The 20,000-nt window shown below is 39.3% G+C and overlaps 1 protein-coding gene across 5 annotated transcripts; it reads left to right on the forward strand.

Annotated features, from left to right (window-relative positions):
- Window positions 1–3,039: 3,039 nt before the first annotated feature.
- LOC138042757 (octopamine receptor beta-1R-like) lies at window positions 3,040–18,700 on the forward strand. 5 transcript variants are annotated; one of them, XM_068888744.1, is made up of 3 exons: window positions 3,040–3,322; window positions 5,777–5,897; window positions 16,233–18,700. In XM_068888744.1, the coding sequence occupies exon 3, from the start codon at window positions 16,770–16,772 to the stop codon at window positions 17,778–17,780; it is 1,011 nt and encodes a 336-aa protein (XP_068744845.1). In that variant the 5' UTR covers window positions 3,040–3,322; window positions 5,777–5,897; window positions 16,233–16,769; the 3' UTR covers window positions 17,781–18,700. The 5 variants fall into 5 exon arrangements, with proteins under 5 accessions (XP_068744845.1, XP_068744848.1, XP_068744849.1 ...); XM_068888747.1 differs by having other exon boundaries at window positions 3,040–3,315; XM_068888748.1 differs by lacking the exon at window positions 3,040–3,322 and adding an exon at window positions 4,409–4,881.
- The last annotated feature ends 1,300 nt before the right edge of the window (window positions 18,701–20,000 follow it).

Below are 20,000 nucleotides of genomic sequence, written 5' to 3' on the forward strand. Positions count from 1 at the left end.
CAAAATGGCAAAGCCTTCTCAAGCCGAGTTCACTCACAGTTGCTACACCTCACTCAGAACTCGGTCGTTTCAGTACAGAAACACACCAGAACCATGACTTGCGTATTTGTTGAAATCAATCGATTTAGTCATTCGACTATTTATTTTTAGATGAAGACTTGACGATACTCGTAAAAAATCGAGTACTCCTTTGTGAAAGTTGAACCCGCTACCTTCCCATTCATTAGTTTGGATGCCCTTCCACTGAAGCGCAACGATTTACACGAAAATGAAATCTACTTTTTAAGCCCTACAAGACGTAGCCATAAATTTGGAACTGCCGTGCACTTTTATTTGCACAGTTCTTCAATCACACGTAGGTCAACCCTTGCATGAACTTGCCGCGGTGGACAACAGCAACTGTATTGTAACTGTTAACCACAAGGGTTAATATGTTTGCAACAAAATCGCAGAGATAGTTACCCATGCTCTTTGCAAATTTTTTCCCCCACCGAATTGTGGTCACGACCTCTCAGCAAGTAAAACTCATATCAAGAATGGTATCTCACCTGCGTGGTCACTTTTTTGAATAATTCTGTACTTGATAACAGAGAGTTAAAGTTTATGTTTAAAAATAGCAGGATCGGATACGAACCGGCTGGCACTGCTCTTCGTAAGTCAACCAGAGTGACTCTACTTGGATTGAATTAATGTTCTAAAATATATAGGATTTGTGGTATTTAAAACCAATCGACTCTATTAAAGAGCCATCAGTTGATCGACCGAGACTGATCGAGGGAATACGCTGCTTCAACTATGGGTAACACCTGCAAGTACCCACAAAGTCATGCACAATACAAATTTTCTCGGCCGCTGCTCCTCTCAAATGTAGTGGTTACGAAACATAGATGAAAGACACCTTCACAATCTGATTCCACCTTCATACCTTTGTGTTTTTTAAATCATATTTATCTAGTGAATCTAGGTAAGTAGAACGTACAATTTACTACAAGACTTTGGCATCCAAGGTAAGTTTTTTTCATCCAGGATGATTATCCGCTCTAATCTTGCACACAAGGTGCAGCCGATCAACCTCAATCATTCAACAATAATACTAGGGTTTCTTCAGGGCTCTCATGGAAAATTTTAAAACCTTTTTCTTTATCTAATGTGATTCCTTCCCTAAAGACGAAAAAATGTCGGTATCAAAAAATCTATCGGATTCATTTAGCAGTGCGTGGCTTCTCTGCCGACGTCGGGATAGAGGACACATCTCCTTTTGAGCAAGAACCGAGCCTGCGCACAGCACACGAAGTGCGCGTAGTTCAACTGAGATGCAGTATTGTTGTTGTTCTTATTTTAAATGAATGATCAACCGTAATCAATGCGCGGTTTGCCGCCATGGATTATACAGTTTTTTCAAGAAACGGAAGTGTCATTATTTGAGCTAAATGGAAAGATTAACTTCACCGACCGCCACAATTGTTATTATACCTCACTTTTATCGGGCTTTATTGCGAGAGGGTTTTGTTTTTCTTGAGGGCATTAGAATAAGTTGTGGGTGCCACACGTTTGAACACAAAAGTATTTTAACGCGTGACTCATCCGGGAAGTTACTCTGACCAATTTTGGTCGTGTTCAGGACACTTGGGAGAGCGCATGTTCCCCACGGACGGTGCGAAATTACGGTTTTAAGGCAACTCATTGTATAATCGGCCCTTAGAAGCCTAGCACACACGTTACTTAAAGGGAAATAAAAAAACTCACAGGGTTTCTTGAAAAAAGAAATACAAAGAACTACTGAACCGTTAACATGTGTCTTCAAAGAAAGTGCGGGCATTCTCATAAAAGGTGTTAAAAGAGTAAAGTTTAAAAAAAATCTTTTGCTTTTCTTTTGTCACATTAGGATCGTGACGTTTCTATAACTAGCAGTAATCTCGGATGATTGAAGTGCGTTCGACAGTCGCTTAGTCTGTTGTAAGGTAAACTAAGCATCATGGCTGACAAACTGGAAAAGAGACTGTCATCAGATCGAGACCCCTGCAAACAACAAAAGAATCTTCGGGGCGGCTATTTTGGTGTCCCCTACCTCAATTCCTTTTGGCAAGACCACACAATCACCCAATCTGAACAAAATTAGGACGCGTTCTCCTTCGATTGATCGCAAATACCGTATACTGTTGCTCGTCGGGCGATAATGCCGGCTGGTTGTGCATCAGCCCTGGTAGAGCACCGCGGTCAGCGGTGATTGGTACATTTTGAGCTCCCGAGGTTAAGACAATCATAAGACAAACGATGAAAATTCTTTTCGGTGTTCATTCTTCAGTGAATCGCGATTAATAGAAAAATTTTCCCTCCTACATGTCCATTTCCCATGCATAGAGCATATTAGACACCTCAAGAACGCATCCCTCGCCTCGGTCGGCAAAAAACCTTAAAGGATCCTTGCTGATTTAGTTCAGAGTGTAGAGAAATAAAATCGAACGTTGAAAAAGTCAAGACGACTTCCCCTCGCCCCACCCAAACCCCACCCCCACACACGGGCCGGGCAACTAAAAGTACTTCATCTCTTGTTAAGCCTGCCAAAGAATCAGCTTTTGAAGAGGGTGACTCAGTCGCTAGGGCACCGGACTAACGCGCGATGTACGCAGAACTGTCGACCAACCCAAGAAGGAAGTGTCGTCTTTAATTTGTAATGATACCTGCAAAACGGTTTGGGATTTATCGACCTTTCGAACAATAACGATAAACTACAGGCAACTCAGTTCCAAATGCAAAGAAGCCAGAAACTATTTACAAAGAGTACGAGACCTAGTGGTCCTCGGTGTTGGAGTAGGGACTATTTAGTTTGTAACGAGAATTCTTTAAAAACAAGAAAGTGTCAACCATCTGTCTCTTAACTCACTTAATTCAAATTCCATGCACGGTTTGCACACAGATTTGAGGCCTATGCTTTGACATCTGCAAATGTAAAATTAAACTGATAAAACAACAAAAGCACTCAGTCAAATGAATTTAATGACTTTTTCACATCGATGGGGAAACTCGAAGATAACCGTACCTGTAACCATCATGTCGATGTTGTCAGACACTTCTTGACAGGCAATAAGATGATAATGTTGATAACCTGAGAAAAGCGTGCACTACAACATGCTCTGCTTTAGGTCTCTTTGGTTATTTTAATTTCATTTGTTTGTGTAGATGGCAATGGAAAATGTGCGCATTTGTCACTTCGACAACTTCGCTTATAAAATTTGAGGACCAAAACTTGTACCCGGGCCGAGATCTGTGAAAGCGCATTAAGTCAAGTCAAGTCAAGTCAAAAAGGGGCATTTGGTGACTGGTGAGCATCAGTATCTAAAGTGAGAAATATGTCTGCGATTTCACCTTGGCAAGATAATTTCTTAAGAGAGGTTTCATTTTGAATAGATCTTAAACTGAAGCGATTCAACCCTTACACAGAACAAAAAAAAAAAAAAAACGACAAATCTTCAATAAGTTCTTATCGCTTATGAATTTAATACAAAGAGTATTCAGGTTCATTCACGGAGGGTGATTTGTTTTCTATTCAATCGAAACATCACGTTCGATAAAACACTCAGTGACTGCCTAGAGGATTATCGCAACGGCATTCCAAGCATACACGATATATTTTTATTATTTAGTGTTAGAAAGATAATGCACAATTAAAGTACGAAAAAACGCACCTACAGTAGATTCGACATGATGCGATCCAAAACTGGTGGGGATGTGTTTGAATTAGACAAGTGAAAACATGGTCAATGCAAACAAGATCGCAAAGTAATACTGAATTGAACATGAAGTAGCGATACCAGTGAACAAACGTGCTTCTATGTTACGATATCTGAGAGTGAGCAATGGTTTGGGCACAATACTGTGTTGATTGGCTGTCGGTGCTGGTGTGAACATGGTCCAATTAATAAGTAGTCGTATTGTTTTGGTATGGGTTACGCAACTTAATAACAGAACATTTAATAACAGTGGTTTTGTGAAATTAGAAATAACTTGCCTTCGTGTTCGTGTCGCAGAAAACAAACAAAATATGCTATCCACGCTTTGACCTCCCGCGTGAACTAAGTACAATCCAGTTTGCGCAGCCGTTTTGAAAAAAAAAAAAAAAACTCAGGAAATATAAATATGCTTCTGCAGGTTTTATTGAAATTGGGGTAATTTTGCTGCAGGCAAAACAGAGGTACAGAAATAAATCAAGTTTGTAAGAAATAAATGGAGAAACAAAGCACAGTGTGATGTGAGGCCGGATTACTAGCTTTGCGTATTAACAAAAAAAAAACAACCAAAAAAAAAGGACTTTTTTATCACTGAAAACATGCATGGATTTCATTTTGGTTTATTTTCACTTGCATGATAAACACAGAAAACACACGTGCCAAGCAGAAGGGGATTTTGACGCTATTTCGGTGTATTTTACTGTACCCTTTCGCACTCAAATCGCCGGTTACCGGACCAAGTTCAGGATGTAATTTCTGAGAACGAGACTGAAAACTTCACCTCCAACTGCGAACTGAGTTCGGTTTATTAAGATACCACTTCACACTTGTTCGACAAGGTGCAATATTGATTTGAAAACAATTCCTTCCGTCTCCGGATCCGATTTACAAATGATCAGCAATTATGTTGCTTAAAAGACTTCGCCTTCATTTAACTTCACAAAAGGCGCCAAGATAATAACACACATAATAATGAGCGCACTGCTTTTAAAAGCAGCTCTCAGTAAATTCAACTTGTAATAGCACATTAAAAGCCGACAGCTTGTGAGATAACAAGCAGGAGTCCTTTTATCAAAAAATTGTCGTCACTGAGTCCTTTAGAGTGAAAGCACATCTTAACAAAACTAGGCCTCCGTTTATAACTGCGGTCAAGGTAAGACGCGTTTTTAATTACCCACTAAATTTTCGTCAGCGTGCTCCGGGCCGCATATTGTTGAAGTAAAAAGCATGATCAATCTAAAAGGTTTAAAAGGGTCCATGTCCGATCCATGTGTTATTTACAATTTCTTTTCAATTTAAATTCAGCTCTGGAGTGCAATTAAGTCTAGCAATTGATTCAAAATTACGATTGCATCGAATTGACGCAGTTCCCATTTTAAATATACCCACCCACAAGGCCGTATTTGAAAGTCGTCAAGACACCTTCCATTTTAAGATTTCAGCCACCAAAAATTCGTCTGTTTGGAAATACCCTGGAATTCAAATGGTTTAAAAAACGACCATACGGTCTGGAACGCAGAGTGCTAAGAAGAAAACTGAGTTCGTGATGTTATGTCTTCACTGAATGGCTTCAAAAGCGATAAGCTCTCCGTAAGAAAACAGATAAATTAAAGCAGCATATTTTGAGCAAGACGAGGAGGGTTTTTGATGTATGCATTGACTGCATACATGACATCATAAATGACGTGAAATGCCAATTAATTAGCTATACGTGAAGACGATCCTGTGTTATTGTTAAATTCCTTGAATCGTAGCCAAAGATCAAACGATTTTCTTCAAACTGAAACTTGCCTTTAACAAAAACTGGTCTGCTTGTCATTACAGACTTTTTAAAGAATTGGTCTACGATTTCTTTTTGGACGAACACAATTGGGTCAGTCTGCATTTATATCTCCAGTTTTTTTTAAGTCATTAATAGCCGGTGTTGTCGGTTTGCCAGTTAAACTACCGTATATATTTGGTTCTGTTTTTGAAGTAAGAAGAATAATATCATCTTAGTTCCATAAAAAATAGAAATTTTACTCTATATATTCTTTTCTTTTCGACAGATCTAGACTGCTGTGGAAAGTACCATAGAGATCTTACGGAAAAGGTGAACAGGTTTACTTTTTGTCGAGTGGAAGCATGGCGTTGGTAAATTGACAATTCATTTCCGAATTCCCTGCACAGGTATGTGGAACAGAGAGGCCGTTGGCACTAGATCATAAAACGGGAATTGTTTGAGAAGAAAAGAGTATTTGTGATGATGCGCCATGTACAGATTAGCTATCTTGTAACTTCAGTGCATTAAAGCTTACTGTCAACAAGTGAAAACTAATTGAGTACAGCTGACAGTTAAGTGGGTTCTTTTGTTGGCCTGACCACTGAACATTGCATTAATTAAATTGAATTTAAATCATCTATCACTGTATCGTGTTTGTTTTACCGCCAATTTATTAACTATTCTGATGGAACACTTTTTCCTACTCTTATTTACGTTTCTAACAGAGCATTTTCTTGTAACTCTAGAATCGATAAATGATTTAATCATTGAAAGAAACTTTAGAGTATAAAAAAACCGTTTCGCTAAACCGATCTTTTTATTTAAAGGAAAATACTACTAAAACTAGTGAATAATTACGTTATTTTAACTTATAAACTCGGCAAATAGGTTAAAATAAAATCAAGGTGGCTCAGCTAAAGCTACATCAAGGGCGTTCATCGATTGTAGGACTACTTGATGTAAATTGCTCGTTAGGGTCGTTTCGTGAGAGATGGCGGTCGGCAGAAAGTAAAGTGCACTAACTTGATCGCACTCGTTACCAAGACAGCCGCAATGAGGGCTTTCTTGGCTCAGACCAGAAAGCGCAGGACAGACACACGAGCGACCGAAACTCGATTGCGTTACACATTTATGAGTGAAAAGAGTTTCAGAGCACCTGGTTTTTACTCAAACTAAATCAACTCGACCGAAACATGCATCTATAATTGACACACAAGGCTTGGCGTCTCAAGAAGATATTTTAACCTGCGGTCTGGTCTCGATCTGTGCACTGACTCTACTAAGTCGATAGGTACTGAATGTGTTGAAGTATCTTCATTTTGGAAATGTCATCTGGAGGCAAACTCTTTGGTTAAACATACAGCTCGAATTTGGTGAGAATCGACGCCGGAAGTAAGTTGATTTTCTTTCTGTAATGCACATATTTAACACATGTACTACAAAGAATACATAGAAATGATCGACGTAAAAGCGATGACTTCGACAAAAGTCCGCAAAAAATCCGCAGCGAGGATTCCCGGAACAGTTTTAGAAGAGTTCGTTTCACATACTGTACCTGAAAAAAACATTGCATTCCTAAATCAGCTCTGGTCGGAACCTAAAACCCCAGCTAATCAGGAATTATTTCTTGTTCGATGTTTTTTTGCTTTCATCAAATCTTTATTTCTTGTTAGTAATTAGCATTTCAAGAACAAGCTTATCTTTCTCCTTTTTTCTTCTAATTTAAATTGGCCGCAGATTTCTCAGGTTCGGCTTTCTCAAGCCGCGGCTTATCCTGGCCTTGGAGTTTATACTCGTATGAAGAGTTCCCTTAGCGTATTGTGTACGCTGCGGCCAGAGTAAGCCGCGGCATATTTTCTCTCGTATAAACGGCCCTATTATGTTTCTAAAGCTGTTGAATTCAATCTAAATCTGAAAAATTAAAGACACTCTTTATGTTTTTCAAAGTATAACCGATCATCTCTTGAGGTGCGGGGGTTGATCGCGATGAAAGTCTTGTTTCAATTAGGCCATCCTCTTTTTTAATCTCCATTTGGCGTCGTCCGACCGAACTAAATTTTTGACATTTTCAAAAAAAGAAAGTAACGACGTAGTTAAGCATTTTTCACTTTTTCTTTTAATTTGGCCTTATTGCAATGCGTGAATATCAACAAAGATATTTATATGAAGTATTTTTTTTTTGTGTTCAGTGTCATGCAAGAAGCACACATTGTAATAATTCGGCATTATGTGAAAATCAAGTTCAAAATTTGTTCATTTTTTTCAAGTTGGCTAAGGTTATTCAGCGAAACGAAACAAAGGCTTTACTCAGAAACATGGCCTGTTAAATAAAGCAGGCATTGCTTTATCAAGAGGGACAGATACTTCTCCGGTTTCTAGCAATTTGGTCACGACAGCCGCCTACGGCCTTGTCCAATTTGGCAGTCCTTAGAGTTTTTGTCATGCAATTATTTCCAAATTGGACAGCATGTAGTCCAATTACATATACAAATTGCTGGAAGCCGAAAAAAAATGCGTCCCACTGATAAAGCGATGTCTCGTTAAAGACCCTTCAACGATTTTTGGCGCCATCTTGGCTGGGGGGCAAACACGGCAAAATTTACAGTAAATGTATGGAATTTTGGCCGACTTTGAACGGCTGTAACGCCGCTAAAAGGAGACGGATTTCCAAAGTGAAAGAGTCTTTTAAAAGACATTTATACCGAGATTATTTTCATAAAATATAGAGAACAGATTCAGGTTACAACGACCATAAACGAATTTTTAAGATTTAATACAAACCCTTCTAAAATCATCACAGCAAATTGCCGCGAGATATTTAAAGTAGTGGCAAAAGTTGGAAAGCTGTCTCTTTTCAGCAACATGAGAAGATTTATTATTTGAATTTACGGATGTCATACCTTCTTAATGGCCTTCTTTTCTTCTTTTTAATGAATGATATCAACAAAACTATTTAAAGTAGTGGCAAAAGTTGGAAAGCTGTCTCTTTTCAGCAACATGAGAAGATTTATTATTTGAATTTACGGATGTCATACCTTCTTAATGGCCTTCTTTTCTGTTGAATGAATGATATCAATAAAACTATTTAAAGTAGTGGCAAAAGTTGGAAAGCTGTCTCTTTTCAGCCGCGCTACAGCGCCGGGTTCAAAGTCGGCCAAAATCTCATACATTTACTGTCAATTTCGCCGTGTTTGACCCCCAGTCAAGATGGCGGTAAAAAACCGTGGAAGGGTTGAAATCAACAAAATTAACGCAAATCAATGAGCCGGCTAATGGCCACAGTCTCGAAGAAATAAGCAGTTTCAGTCGCTTCGCGATTAATACTTCTTGTTCCGCAAGTAACATGTCGGTGAAGTTCCCCAGTATAAAACTGGAGAGAACTGTCGCTCAATAAAAAATAGAAGGTAAAATCATTTCGCACGTTCTTCTCGCGTGTCATTTCGTGATCCCAGATCACCGAAGTATTTTTCGAGGATTTTGGCAGCAATCCAACTTCCCTTAAGGAAAGGTCTCCAAAAAACAAATCTTGATTTTGCTAAGGGATTCAGGTTTTGTAGAAGAGGTGATGATTCTGATTCCATTATAGCTACCCCCCATATTAGGGTGACCTGAAAACACTGAACTTATGTCACGTCAGGCGGTGTGAACAATTTCCACTAAGGCCCACTCAACCTGGCGTTATAGCATAAGTTCTAGCAACGGAAATACACATGAAAGAATGTCAAATGAAAGGCAAATCAAAGTCCGCATTACTCGAAACAGATATCCAACTAATCGTATACAGACCAGGAATTCGGGAAATTCAATGAAAATAAACAACTCACACGCCCAAGATCAAACGACATCAAATAAAATTATACTCGGCCTCAGGAATGCTCAGTCTCTCCAAAAGAAATCTGGTTCAGTATGTGATATCATTTTATCTAACAAATGGGATATTTTCGCCGTTACGGAAACCTGGCTAACGAGCAATGGAAATAATACTTTACTTGCTGAAATGTTAAATTCACTGACAGACTTCACAGTAATTCAAGTCCCCTGAGAAAACACAAAAGGAGGAGGTGTTGCATTGTTTTTTCGGAAAGTTCTTAACACCATAAAAAATGAATACTTGGATGTTATTATCTCTTATGCGAAATTTAAAGCACGCCTGGTTATAATTTATCGTCCGCCAACCTCTAGGAAGAACAAGTTGACTGTATAACGACGGATGTTCTTTGAGTAATTCTCTCAGCTTATCGAACACCTAATGGAAGACTATAAACATCCACTAGTTTTTGCTGGTGACTTTAACTTCCATGTTGAGGACCTGAACCACCCGGATGCCCTTAAATTGACTGATCTCTTGGAGTCCGTCAACCTAATCCAACATTGACGTGGACATACTTTATATTTAATCATAACCAGGAAAGAAGAAGACATAATGGGTGATGTCCGGGTGCTTCCCGATGTTTTCTCTGACCACAGAGTAATATGCTCAAAATCAACCACTCCAAGCCACCTCTTGGAAAGATCCTTAAGACTTATAGAGAAACGAAGAGCTTGTACGTTTTTAAATTACAATCCGATATTGCTAATGCATTCTCACAGATTGACTGCTCTACATCTATGCAATCATTAGATGATCTCGTCTCCCTATATAGTGATTACCCTTGCTCCAATTCAGACACGATGGATTAGACACCGTCCACAAGCACCCTTGTATGACGACAACTCTACGACAAGCTAAACGAGATAGACGCAAGCTAGAACGTAAGTTCAGGAAGACTGGTCTCACAGTCGACAAACAGCAATTTGAATTAAAATGCTCTGAAGATAAATCTTTACTCGAAACCTCCAAACGTAACTTTTTCAAGAGTAGAATAGAACAGCAGATCGAAATCAGCTTTTCAAACTTATCGATCGCCTTTTTCTGGAAACGCTACTGTACTTCCTCCTTATTATTCTCTTTAAATTGGTAAAATACAAGACCTAAGAACGGAATTAATGAATTCTTCCTTAGACCACAATCATGAAAAACAAAGAGTACTTCACTGTAACTTTCCTTAGTTCACGCCTCTATCAAATGAAAGCATCAAGAAAATTATATCCTCCTCCTCAAACAAGACCTACTTTCTCGACCAGATCCCAACGCATGTGATCAAAGATTTAAAGTTCTGTACTATCTATCATCAGCGGAATTGTGAGACAATCGTTTTCAAATGGCATCTTCCCGACTTCATTAAGTAACATCGCTGGTTCGCCCAAAATTAAAGACAGCTGATCTTGAGACTGACCTACTGTCTAACTATAGACCTATAGCTAACATACCATTTCTCTCCAAGGTATTACAAAAATCATCTTCCATCCAGGTTCACAACTACTTGAATGGCAATAACTGTTTCCTGCTTTACAGTCAGCTTATAGGAAACATTTTTCAACAGAGACCGCGCTACTTCGAGTTACCGATGACATCTTAAATACTCTCGACTCCAACAGTGAAGTTAGTGCTTGTGCAGCTGTGCTCCTAGACCTGTCCGCAGCATTCGACATCTTGGATCACCAAATTCGCCTTACGAGGCTAAGAAAATATTTTAATTTCACGGAAACAGCTCTTAAATGGTTCTCCTCCGAGCTGCTTGGTCGATCTCAGCGAGTTTCTATAGCGGATGCAACATCTACGCCACGATGTCTAGAGTATGGTGTTCCCCAGGGCTATATACTTGGGCCATTGCTGTTCACTCTCTAGCTCTTTCTATATCGCACCTCTCCAAGATATAATACGTAGCCACGGTCTCAACTCCATGTTCTATGAGGACGACGCCCAAATCTACATCGCCATCGACGATCCTAAACACTCTGTTGACTCAGTGGAGTTCTAAGGAAATGCATCAATGATGTTTTCACATGGAACACCCATTAAGAACGTGTTAAAATGTGAACACTACAAAAACTGAAATATTACATCTCACACCGCGATTTAACAGGCAAGCTTCAGTCTACGAAAGATTATTGTTAGCAAACACCCCACTAAAAGTGAAAACAAAAGCTAAGAATTTGGGTGTCATCTTCGATAAAACCTTGTCATTTTCTGAACACATAAACGAAATGTGCAAGAAAGCCAGATATGCCATGAGATCAATCGGTCGTATTCGAAAGTACCTCCCTTTCGATGGTTGGTAAACTCCTTTGTGATTTTCAGACTCGTTTATTGCAATAGCCTCTTATATGACATCCCAAAATACCAGAGAGATAAGTTACAAAGAATTCAGAATACCGCAGCCGAATGATAACAGGAGCCCGCATTTCCGACCATATAACAGAGAGCACTGCACTGGCTACCTGTGGAAGTCACTGGGAAGTAAGGATTAACTTTAAGATTCTTCTTATCACAAATAAAACCTTGAATGGACAACCTGCTGGATATCTGGAGGATCATCCACCAAGAGCACTACGATCGTCATCCAGTTCGCTACTACGCACTGCAGCCGTAAAATCCATTTTTTGCATTTTTGCATCATGTGGTTGGGTGATACTAATTAAAAATAGTCTGTCAAATTTGCGGAGCGTAACAGTTGAGATTTCGCCGACACGAGTGGTCTATCCAGGTAAGTCAAGTCTTTAGTTATTTATTACACCGGTCTGGTGTCTTTTTTTTTGTTAATAGTCACAAATGTGCATACCCCACGGATATTGAATTGAGCTCCGATCGGATTCAGTACTTCCAAACTTCCCTGCCGCGATTAGAACACATATACCTTTCCCAACCTTTCCGATTACCTGCGATCGCGTTAGACCACTCGGGCACCGTGACGCACTGCCGTTCTTTAGATGAAAGCAAACATTTATTGTGGAATCTTTCCGCCCGCCATGATTGACACAGAATTAAACTATGCAATAAAGTGAACAGATACTTTTCTTTGAGAAAGGCAAGCTTTTAAAGCTAGGTAAGGAGAGTTTTCTACGTTATTTCGAGATCTTGCTTCGTACTTCACGGTGTGTTCCACTGTGAATATTATTTTGCATAAAACGAATACTCCAATATTTCTTGGGAACCACTTTGTTCAGCCGTTTTGACGTAGAAAGAAAATAAGAAAATAGCTTTCAACGGCCAAACAAAATAAAAAATTAAATCAAATTTTTAAAAAAATGCACTGGCTATCGCCGCCACGGGGACTTCGCAACGGTCCCCCATCCAAGTACTAACCCATTCGGAGGAGCTTAACTTCAACTGCCACTTGGACTAGCATCAACGATTGTGATCTTTGTGTTTCATGTTTTCAACGTTTGGTGAAAGTTTTACCGAATATCAGCCTTGAACAGCATTTGGGAGTAGAGAATAAAACTCCTTTGTTGATTTTTAACCTGAGATTAGGGTTAATCGGCTTTTGAACAACTGGCCCAGGATGATAAGTTGTTGAACTGTGATTTGTAATAAGTTTTTCGGATGATTTAAGACATTTAAGGCAGATCTTGTAATTTTTGGATCAACGGAGTTAAGGAAGCAAGTAAAACTGTGGGATTTGAATAAAGTCTCCTTCGAAAAAATAAATAAAAAAAAATCCCGTACCCTGATAATCCGCTAATAGGGCTTCGTTGTTTGCATTTGCAAATTTAGTAACATTAATAATGAGTTTTTACAACAAACAACTTCAAGTTATCTTACAGATTTATCTTTCTGGTAATCTCTCGCCATTTGCCAAGTTGACCTGCAGTTGAAGTTCACTGTAACTGGACAATTTGTGTTAACTTTTTGCGCATTCCACGGATACGCCTTTGTAGGCGTCTTGTTTATTTATTTCTATTTCTATGTTGTTTTTGGGTGGTCCGTAGAGGGGGTCCGTAGAGGGGGTCCGTAGGGGTAGTCCGTGGACCCGGTCCGGGATCAGTGTTTTCGGGTCACCCCTCTATATTATTATCGTTCACCTTTAGAAAAATTTCAGTAAAACACTTAAACATCTAAAGTCGTTCAGCTTTGAGGCAAATTCCCTGTTGGGGTAGCTTGTTCTCAAGTTATTTAGTTTGGTCAAAATTGTACTAAAATAAGGTTTTTTTTTTCTCGTCTAAATGAAACCGGCTGTTTCGAGTATTCCTGTTGCTATACCGACACCCCGGCTTTACTCACACTATAGCTGATAGCTAAAACAACTAAAGTTGTTTCTTACTTGGCCTGGAGTTAAAACAGCACAGCTGCATGACCTTAAAATGACTACTGCCTCGGCTCTGGTTTTAGCCCTCGCGCTAACCAATATTTCGTTACAAAACGACACTGTAAATTCACTTGATCGGGTGAACTGGATGAATAAAATAAATAGATAAATGAAAACTAACGACGTCCCCTTTGAGGGGATTTCCAGGGTTAGTGTTGCAAATCAACGCTGTTAAGAACCCAAGCTCAACGTTCTTCAGCTGGTACACACTTAAGGGAAGCAGCCTATTACGATGATTACGGCACATAAGGACTTTCATTATCCTACGCCGTGTGGTCGTACCGCCTTTGAGAATGCTACTATGACGAACTGGCTTCTTTAACCGAAATGTCAATGTCAACTCAAATTAGATCTAGTCTGCGTGCGTGTATCGGCAGATTTCCTTCTATAATAGTAACTTTGATCGAATTGTGCAGAAGGGAAATCCCATCCAACACGGGATCATTCTTCGCAAACTCACACGGCCTGGTACAACTCCACTGAGTTTCTTGAGAGTTTTGACACATCTAAGGTAATTATTATTGTTTGAATTGTGTTGTGTAAATGCCGAGGCAGAATAAAACAATTTATACAAAAAACGTTTGTGATTTCACTGCACAAGCAGGAGGGACACCCAACGATAATCTTCGGTTAAGTATGTGTTCGGGAGATTGAAACTGTTCCATGAATTTCGGTCCTACGTTGCAAAACAGCTACATATTTCTTTACTAAAACATCACCTAAAAGATTCTCAACCAGGGGAAAGTAGTCCCTTACATTTTCGGAAGGGATATTTTTGCAATTTTTGGCATTTGAAAAGGTCACCTAGCAGTTTCGGATGAGAAAATGATTCGGTTAGAAGTTCTTAGAAGGTAAATTTTAGCTAGCAATTTCTGGAATGAAGATATCATTCCCTAAAACATGCTAAAATGTTCGGACACTTCCAATTTTCAGCTAAGATATCCGAACATATCAAATTATTCTAGGTGATAAAAACATCTCTTTAAACAGTCTTTATACGTAACAATTAAGGAGCCTAGAAATGCCTCTCAAAGGCTTTTGGCTTTATTTGCTCGTTGGGTGCCATTGAAGCAGCTGGCCAGCATCCAGACGAATGCAAGCGACAACAGCATGTTTTTACTGGGCCCGAATTGTGTCATGGATACAGTGGGTAAGCGGATAGGATATCGAACATTTCCGAAATAATCTGGCTAACAAAAAAAAATTATTCGTGTCCTCGTTTAAGTTCGTTTAATTCTCAATCGTTTTCAATTGTCATCCAGGTTTTTTTTTTTTTTGGTTTTGAAAAAAAAAACCTGGATGACAATGAGTTGATAAACCTTTGCATCTTTGGGAATTATCGGAAGAAAATAACCACATTTGCTTGACTCAACTTCACAGGCAAGAAATGTTGTCAAAATGTTCGGGAAAGTTTCTATTAGAATACAAAAGCAGCTGAAACATTTAATAGTCCCTCAAGGTACATTTTTAGTACGTAAATTCGCAAAATAAAATAAAAAACGGAACATTTTGCGGGATATACTACGTTCGACTTGAACTGCAACATACGAAATCAACCGGAAACGTTACAAGGCGAAATAAGTGCACTTTGCCTCTTTATGTTAATTAATTCAACCATATTTCGGTTTTAACTACTGTACCAACTCTTGATTTTATAGTGAATGACAAATATCCCAAAGTACTTCATCCGTTTTAGTTGTTAATCTTCGAACTGATACATGATATTGGGGCTATCGTCTGAAGAACACTCGGTCGGTGGTGATTGCAAAATGGAAATTTTATGGAATGAAACGAATTGTTAAAGATAAATTGACCACCATAAGGAAATAAGAAAGATCTCGTCTCGAAGGTTTGCTCAAGGGATAACGTTCGAAACCTTGACCTTCTAATTTTTCTAAGGTGATCTCATTTGAAACAACTAGATATTCCTGTTTCTAAAACATGGCCAATATTCAGTTGCTTTATTTTGTTTTTAATTATACCTGTTAACACACTGTCACCTCTCCATTCAGTTCTCACTTATCACCAGACTACTCGTGTTTATAAAATGGCCAGTATTAAATTATTGATACAATGCCATCACGATCATGTTTATAGACATCAAAACATCCCATAAGATTGAGTGCCGGGATGATAGAATATCGCATCTCTGGATTTAGGTTCAAGATATCGCGTGCGTTCATCAGATAACTAAAGTGTTAATTCGATTTGACACCTAAGGCTGTTGCTTTATCAGAGCCACAAATTGCGTGACGTGTATGAGAGGGGCATCGCGTCTATTTTGACCGATCAAAGGTTCTTCTCTAAACAAATGAGGATTAATATGGTCGAAAAAATACTTAATTATATGTAATTGAGGATAAAGGGCGTTAAATGAAGGATTAAACTAAGTTATGTTGTAATGAGAGCGGGAAGTTCTTTGTGTTGAATTAATGCAGCCACAGAGTACATTAGGGATAGTCATCTATTTTTTTGACATATTCTTCGTTATATCAATCAGCGGCGGGCTTGTAAGTAAGAAAACATATTTTACTGTTTTTTTTTGTTTTCCAGGAGTTCCAGACGAAAGCCCCGACTCTCTTACGTTTAGTGGAAAAAACTGGCTGACACAAATCTGTTACAAGGGGTAAACAAAAACAAGCGCGAATACTTCAACAAGCTGGGTCATCAAAGGCGTGTCCCCGTGAAGTGATCGACGACAAAGACTCGTCTCCTTGATTACCCACATTGCTACGAAGACTGAATCAAACTACATCAAACAATTAACTTAATAACCAGAGAAACTTAACTGATAGGAAATTGTGTTTACCAAGTCTTTCACTCCGTTATTTGCACTTAAAGACGTACTTGAAAAGGACAAAGGGCGGCTTCGTATTGAATCAAACGGAGGTTCACTCGCACTTCGACAACACATTTGACAATAACCTTGGCCAACCACATTTAGCACATGTTCGTGGAAAACAGTAGCTGTTGGAATGTCGACACAACGGTAAAAAATTTTCGAAACAAGCCAGCAGACCACCATCCGCCGCACATCGGTATGGCTCACTGAATCACGTACGAACTGGCAGTTCGCAAAAAGTTTTCAAAATGGAAGCTAACGACACTACAACGAATTCAACTTCAAATTCGACAACCAGTTATGCTGATGTCTACGACGAACTTTTCCTTATTGTAATCATCTCTGTTTATGTCATCATCATCGTCACTGCGATCGGTGGAAACCTACTCGTATGCCTTGCAATTTCACTGAACAAACGCTTGCAAAAGGCAACCAACTACTTCATATTCTCTTTGGCTATTTCTGATTTATTGACAGCCTCGTGCTCTATGCCCTTCGACGTTCAAGTGCTTTTGAAACCGAACGGCTGGAAGCACGGAGAGTTCGTGTGCAACTTCTGGACTTTTGTTTATCTAATCGTTGCGCCGACCTCCCTACTTAATCTAACGGCCGTTAGCATTGACAGATACCAAGCCATCAGCGCACCGCTCCGCTACTACGACAAAATGAGACCAAGACGTGCTATTGTTATCATAGCAACGATTTGGCTCTATTCGCTCACGTTTGCAGTTGTTGGAATGGCTGCCTGGCCGTACTATGACCACAGCGTCAACGCTGGAATGTGCTTCTTTAACATCAGTCCTTACTACTCCGTATTAAGCTCGGCGATGAATTTCATTTTGCCCACAGTGGTTATGTGCGTGGTATACTTCAAGATTTATCAGATCGCCAGCGCACATGCGCACAGGATCGTGCGACAAGAAGTCTCCACCACAGCCGTGGCATCTTGCTCCAACGAGGATTCAGGCAATATCACCTCCGAAAAGAAGAGATTAAAAAGAAATATCAAGGCAGCAAAGACGATCGCCATTATAGTGTCTGCATTTTTCTTATGCTGGATCCCATTCACTCTGGTTTCTACCATAACATCTCTATGCCAAGACTGCATCTCCGTTTATGCCGAACTATTCAACTCATTGCTTGTGGTAGCGTACATGAACTCAGCGCTCAACCCTATCCTGTACTCATTCCTAAATCGAGATTTCAGAGACGCCTTCAAAAAGCTATTAAAATTTCAGTTTAAATTTCGTTACACCTGATCAAAATGTATTCACGAGGGTATAGTTCCGAACGCACTTCCTTCAACAACGATGCTAGCGTGCTCCGTTTTACGGATATATAAACTACACGGATCTCATGAAGGTCGGACTGAGTTCTTAAATATATCGAACAGAGAACGGAAATGTATGATCTCCCAAAATCGAGCTGCGCAAGCTAGTGAATCTTTGCGAGGGGAAGCACCTTCAATAGTGACAAAGAGTCGATGTACCTATTAACAGCTAAGACAACCTTGTTATTGAGGCAAATAAAATGAGAAGAACATGCAGGATAGAGCGGTTCTTGTTAACCCATTTACCCTGTTTGGATTGCTCTACGCTGTACTTATCCAGAAACCTATACATACTTAATTCTCCACCGCAAGATGCACGGAGCAAGATTATGAAGAGATGAAAATGTAAATGATAGCCTTGCTTGATCAGGTACAGAAAAAGTACCAGGACTCAAATCATGTGATTAAAAGAATTGCTCATCGTTACCGATTTAGATAATCTTATAAGATTAGTGTTTCTTTGAACAATGATTATGAGCATAACAGACGTCATTTTCTTTTGCTGACCGTTGAGTCTCTCTAGCGAAAACTAAGAAGGAAAAAGAATAGAGCATTGCACGTAGCCACCTTTACCCTCCATTTCCGCTTTGTATACCCCATATTCCAAAATGCGTTGTACCCTCTGGTATCAAATGCTGTTTCTCAGTTATTTTTTACCTCAACGCAATGTCGATAGCATGCAACTTGATGATAGAAACAGATCAACGGAAATCAGGCCAGATAGTTTTATTTTATGACATTTTCAGTTTTTATTTGCGGTTGATATGTCCGTTGCGCGTTACATCAACACTGTTTTTGCGCCTAATCACGAGTGCAATTCTCAGTGTTGAATAAATTCATTTTGAAAACGCAGTCAAATGGCCCAGAGCAGAGGTGCCCTTCGCGGTCAATGCGGAATACTCGATCGCTCTCTTCGACGACGACCTTCAGCAGTATAATAGCTTAAATGGAAACTTAAGAAGTCTTATTGTCTACGCTAGAGTGGTCTGTGGATATATGAACCAAACTGAACCAAAGAAATATCATTTTTGTAAACTGTAATCATTCAGTTTTAAGTACGGTATTAGAAAAGGAACACACACGGGCAGTGACTAAGAAAGTCTTTGGCGACGTAAAAAGTTACATTTGCTGTCATCAGTTTAAGCCCTTTTCCCTGTTGCTGACTTTATGAAAAAAAACTGGTCTACGAGGATACGAAACCCCCAGTGCTTTCTTGTTCAAGACCCACCAAAACACAAAGTTTTCGAATAGTATTATTGCGGCGACTCACAGTCGAATTCATAGAAAGAACAAAGAATTCATACAAAGACCAAAGCCTTTCGTTAAGCCGAGATTCCAATGTATTCCATAGTTAAATACAAGAGAAAATGAGGGTAATATAATTACGGAAAGAAGCGAAAGACTTCGAAAGGCATCACGATTTGTTGAACCTATTCAACCCACGAAAAAACAAAACCGATTTGAAACCGAAAATGAAGAACCAGCAGATCTACACCAAGGCTTCTGGTCAACATCTATTAAAGATGTCGATACCAAACATAAAACGAGGCCCCAAAAATGAAAGAAAAGTTATAAGACTTTTTACTTGAAAGAACGAGGTGTACTTATACTGTATGATACACAAATTAAAATCGCAATACGAAGACAGGGAGCTCGAAAGGGCTGCGTGGGCAAAACATTTGCTAGTTGATCAATTCCAATCATGTAAAAACATTAAAATTCAGAGGTCAAATCAACAGAAAATAAACAAACATAGAAATCACATTTCCTCATGTTGTTTTAAATGACTTAAGACGACCAAATTTGGGCGATGACATCATCAACTGTTCCTCTCTCTGGGAAAAATAAACTTGCACGCCTCATAAATCTCAAAATGAAAGGAAGTGATTATAACACCTCAAAAAAGGAATTATTAGATGGGTGTCGTTGACAGAACCTTAAACTAAGCACCAGTGGCTCAGTTGGTTGAGCACCGGGCTGCCATGCGGGAGGTTGTGAGTTCGACTTCAGCAAGACTAACATTCAGGGTCTTTAAATAACTGAGAAGAAAGTGCTGCCTTTGTAATGACATCTGCAAATGGTTAGACTCTCCAGTCTCCTCCGATAAGGACGATAAACCATAGGCTTCATCTCATAACCCTTCAATGTT

This window comes from Montipora capricornis, chromosome 3, assembly GCF_036669925.1.
Source record: "Montipora capricornis isolate CH-2021 chromosome 3, ASM3666992v2, whole genome shotgun sequence".
Classification (NCBI taxonomy): domain Eukaryota; kingdom Metazoa; phylum Cnidaria; class Anthozoa; order Scleractinia; family Acroporidae; genus Montipora; species Montipora capricornis.

What these genes read in the sequence shown, in the direction of transcription:
- LOC138042757 (XM_068888744.1), top strand. Translation starts at nt 16,770, where the DNA reads ATGGAAGCTAACGACACTACAACGAATTCAACTTCAAATTCGACAACC.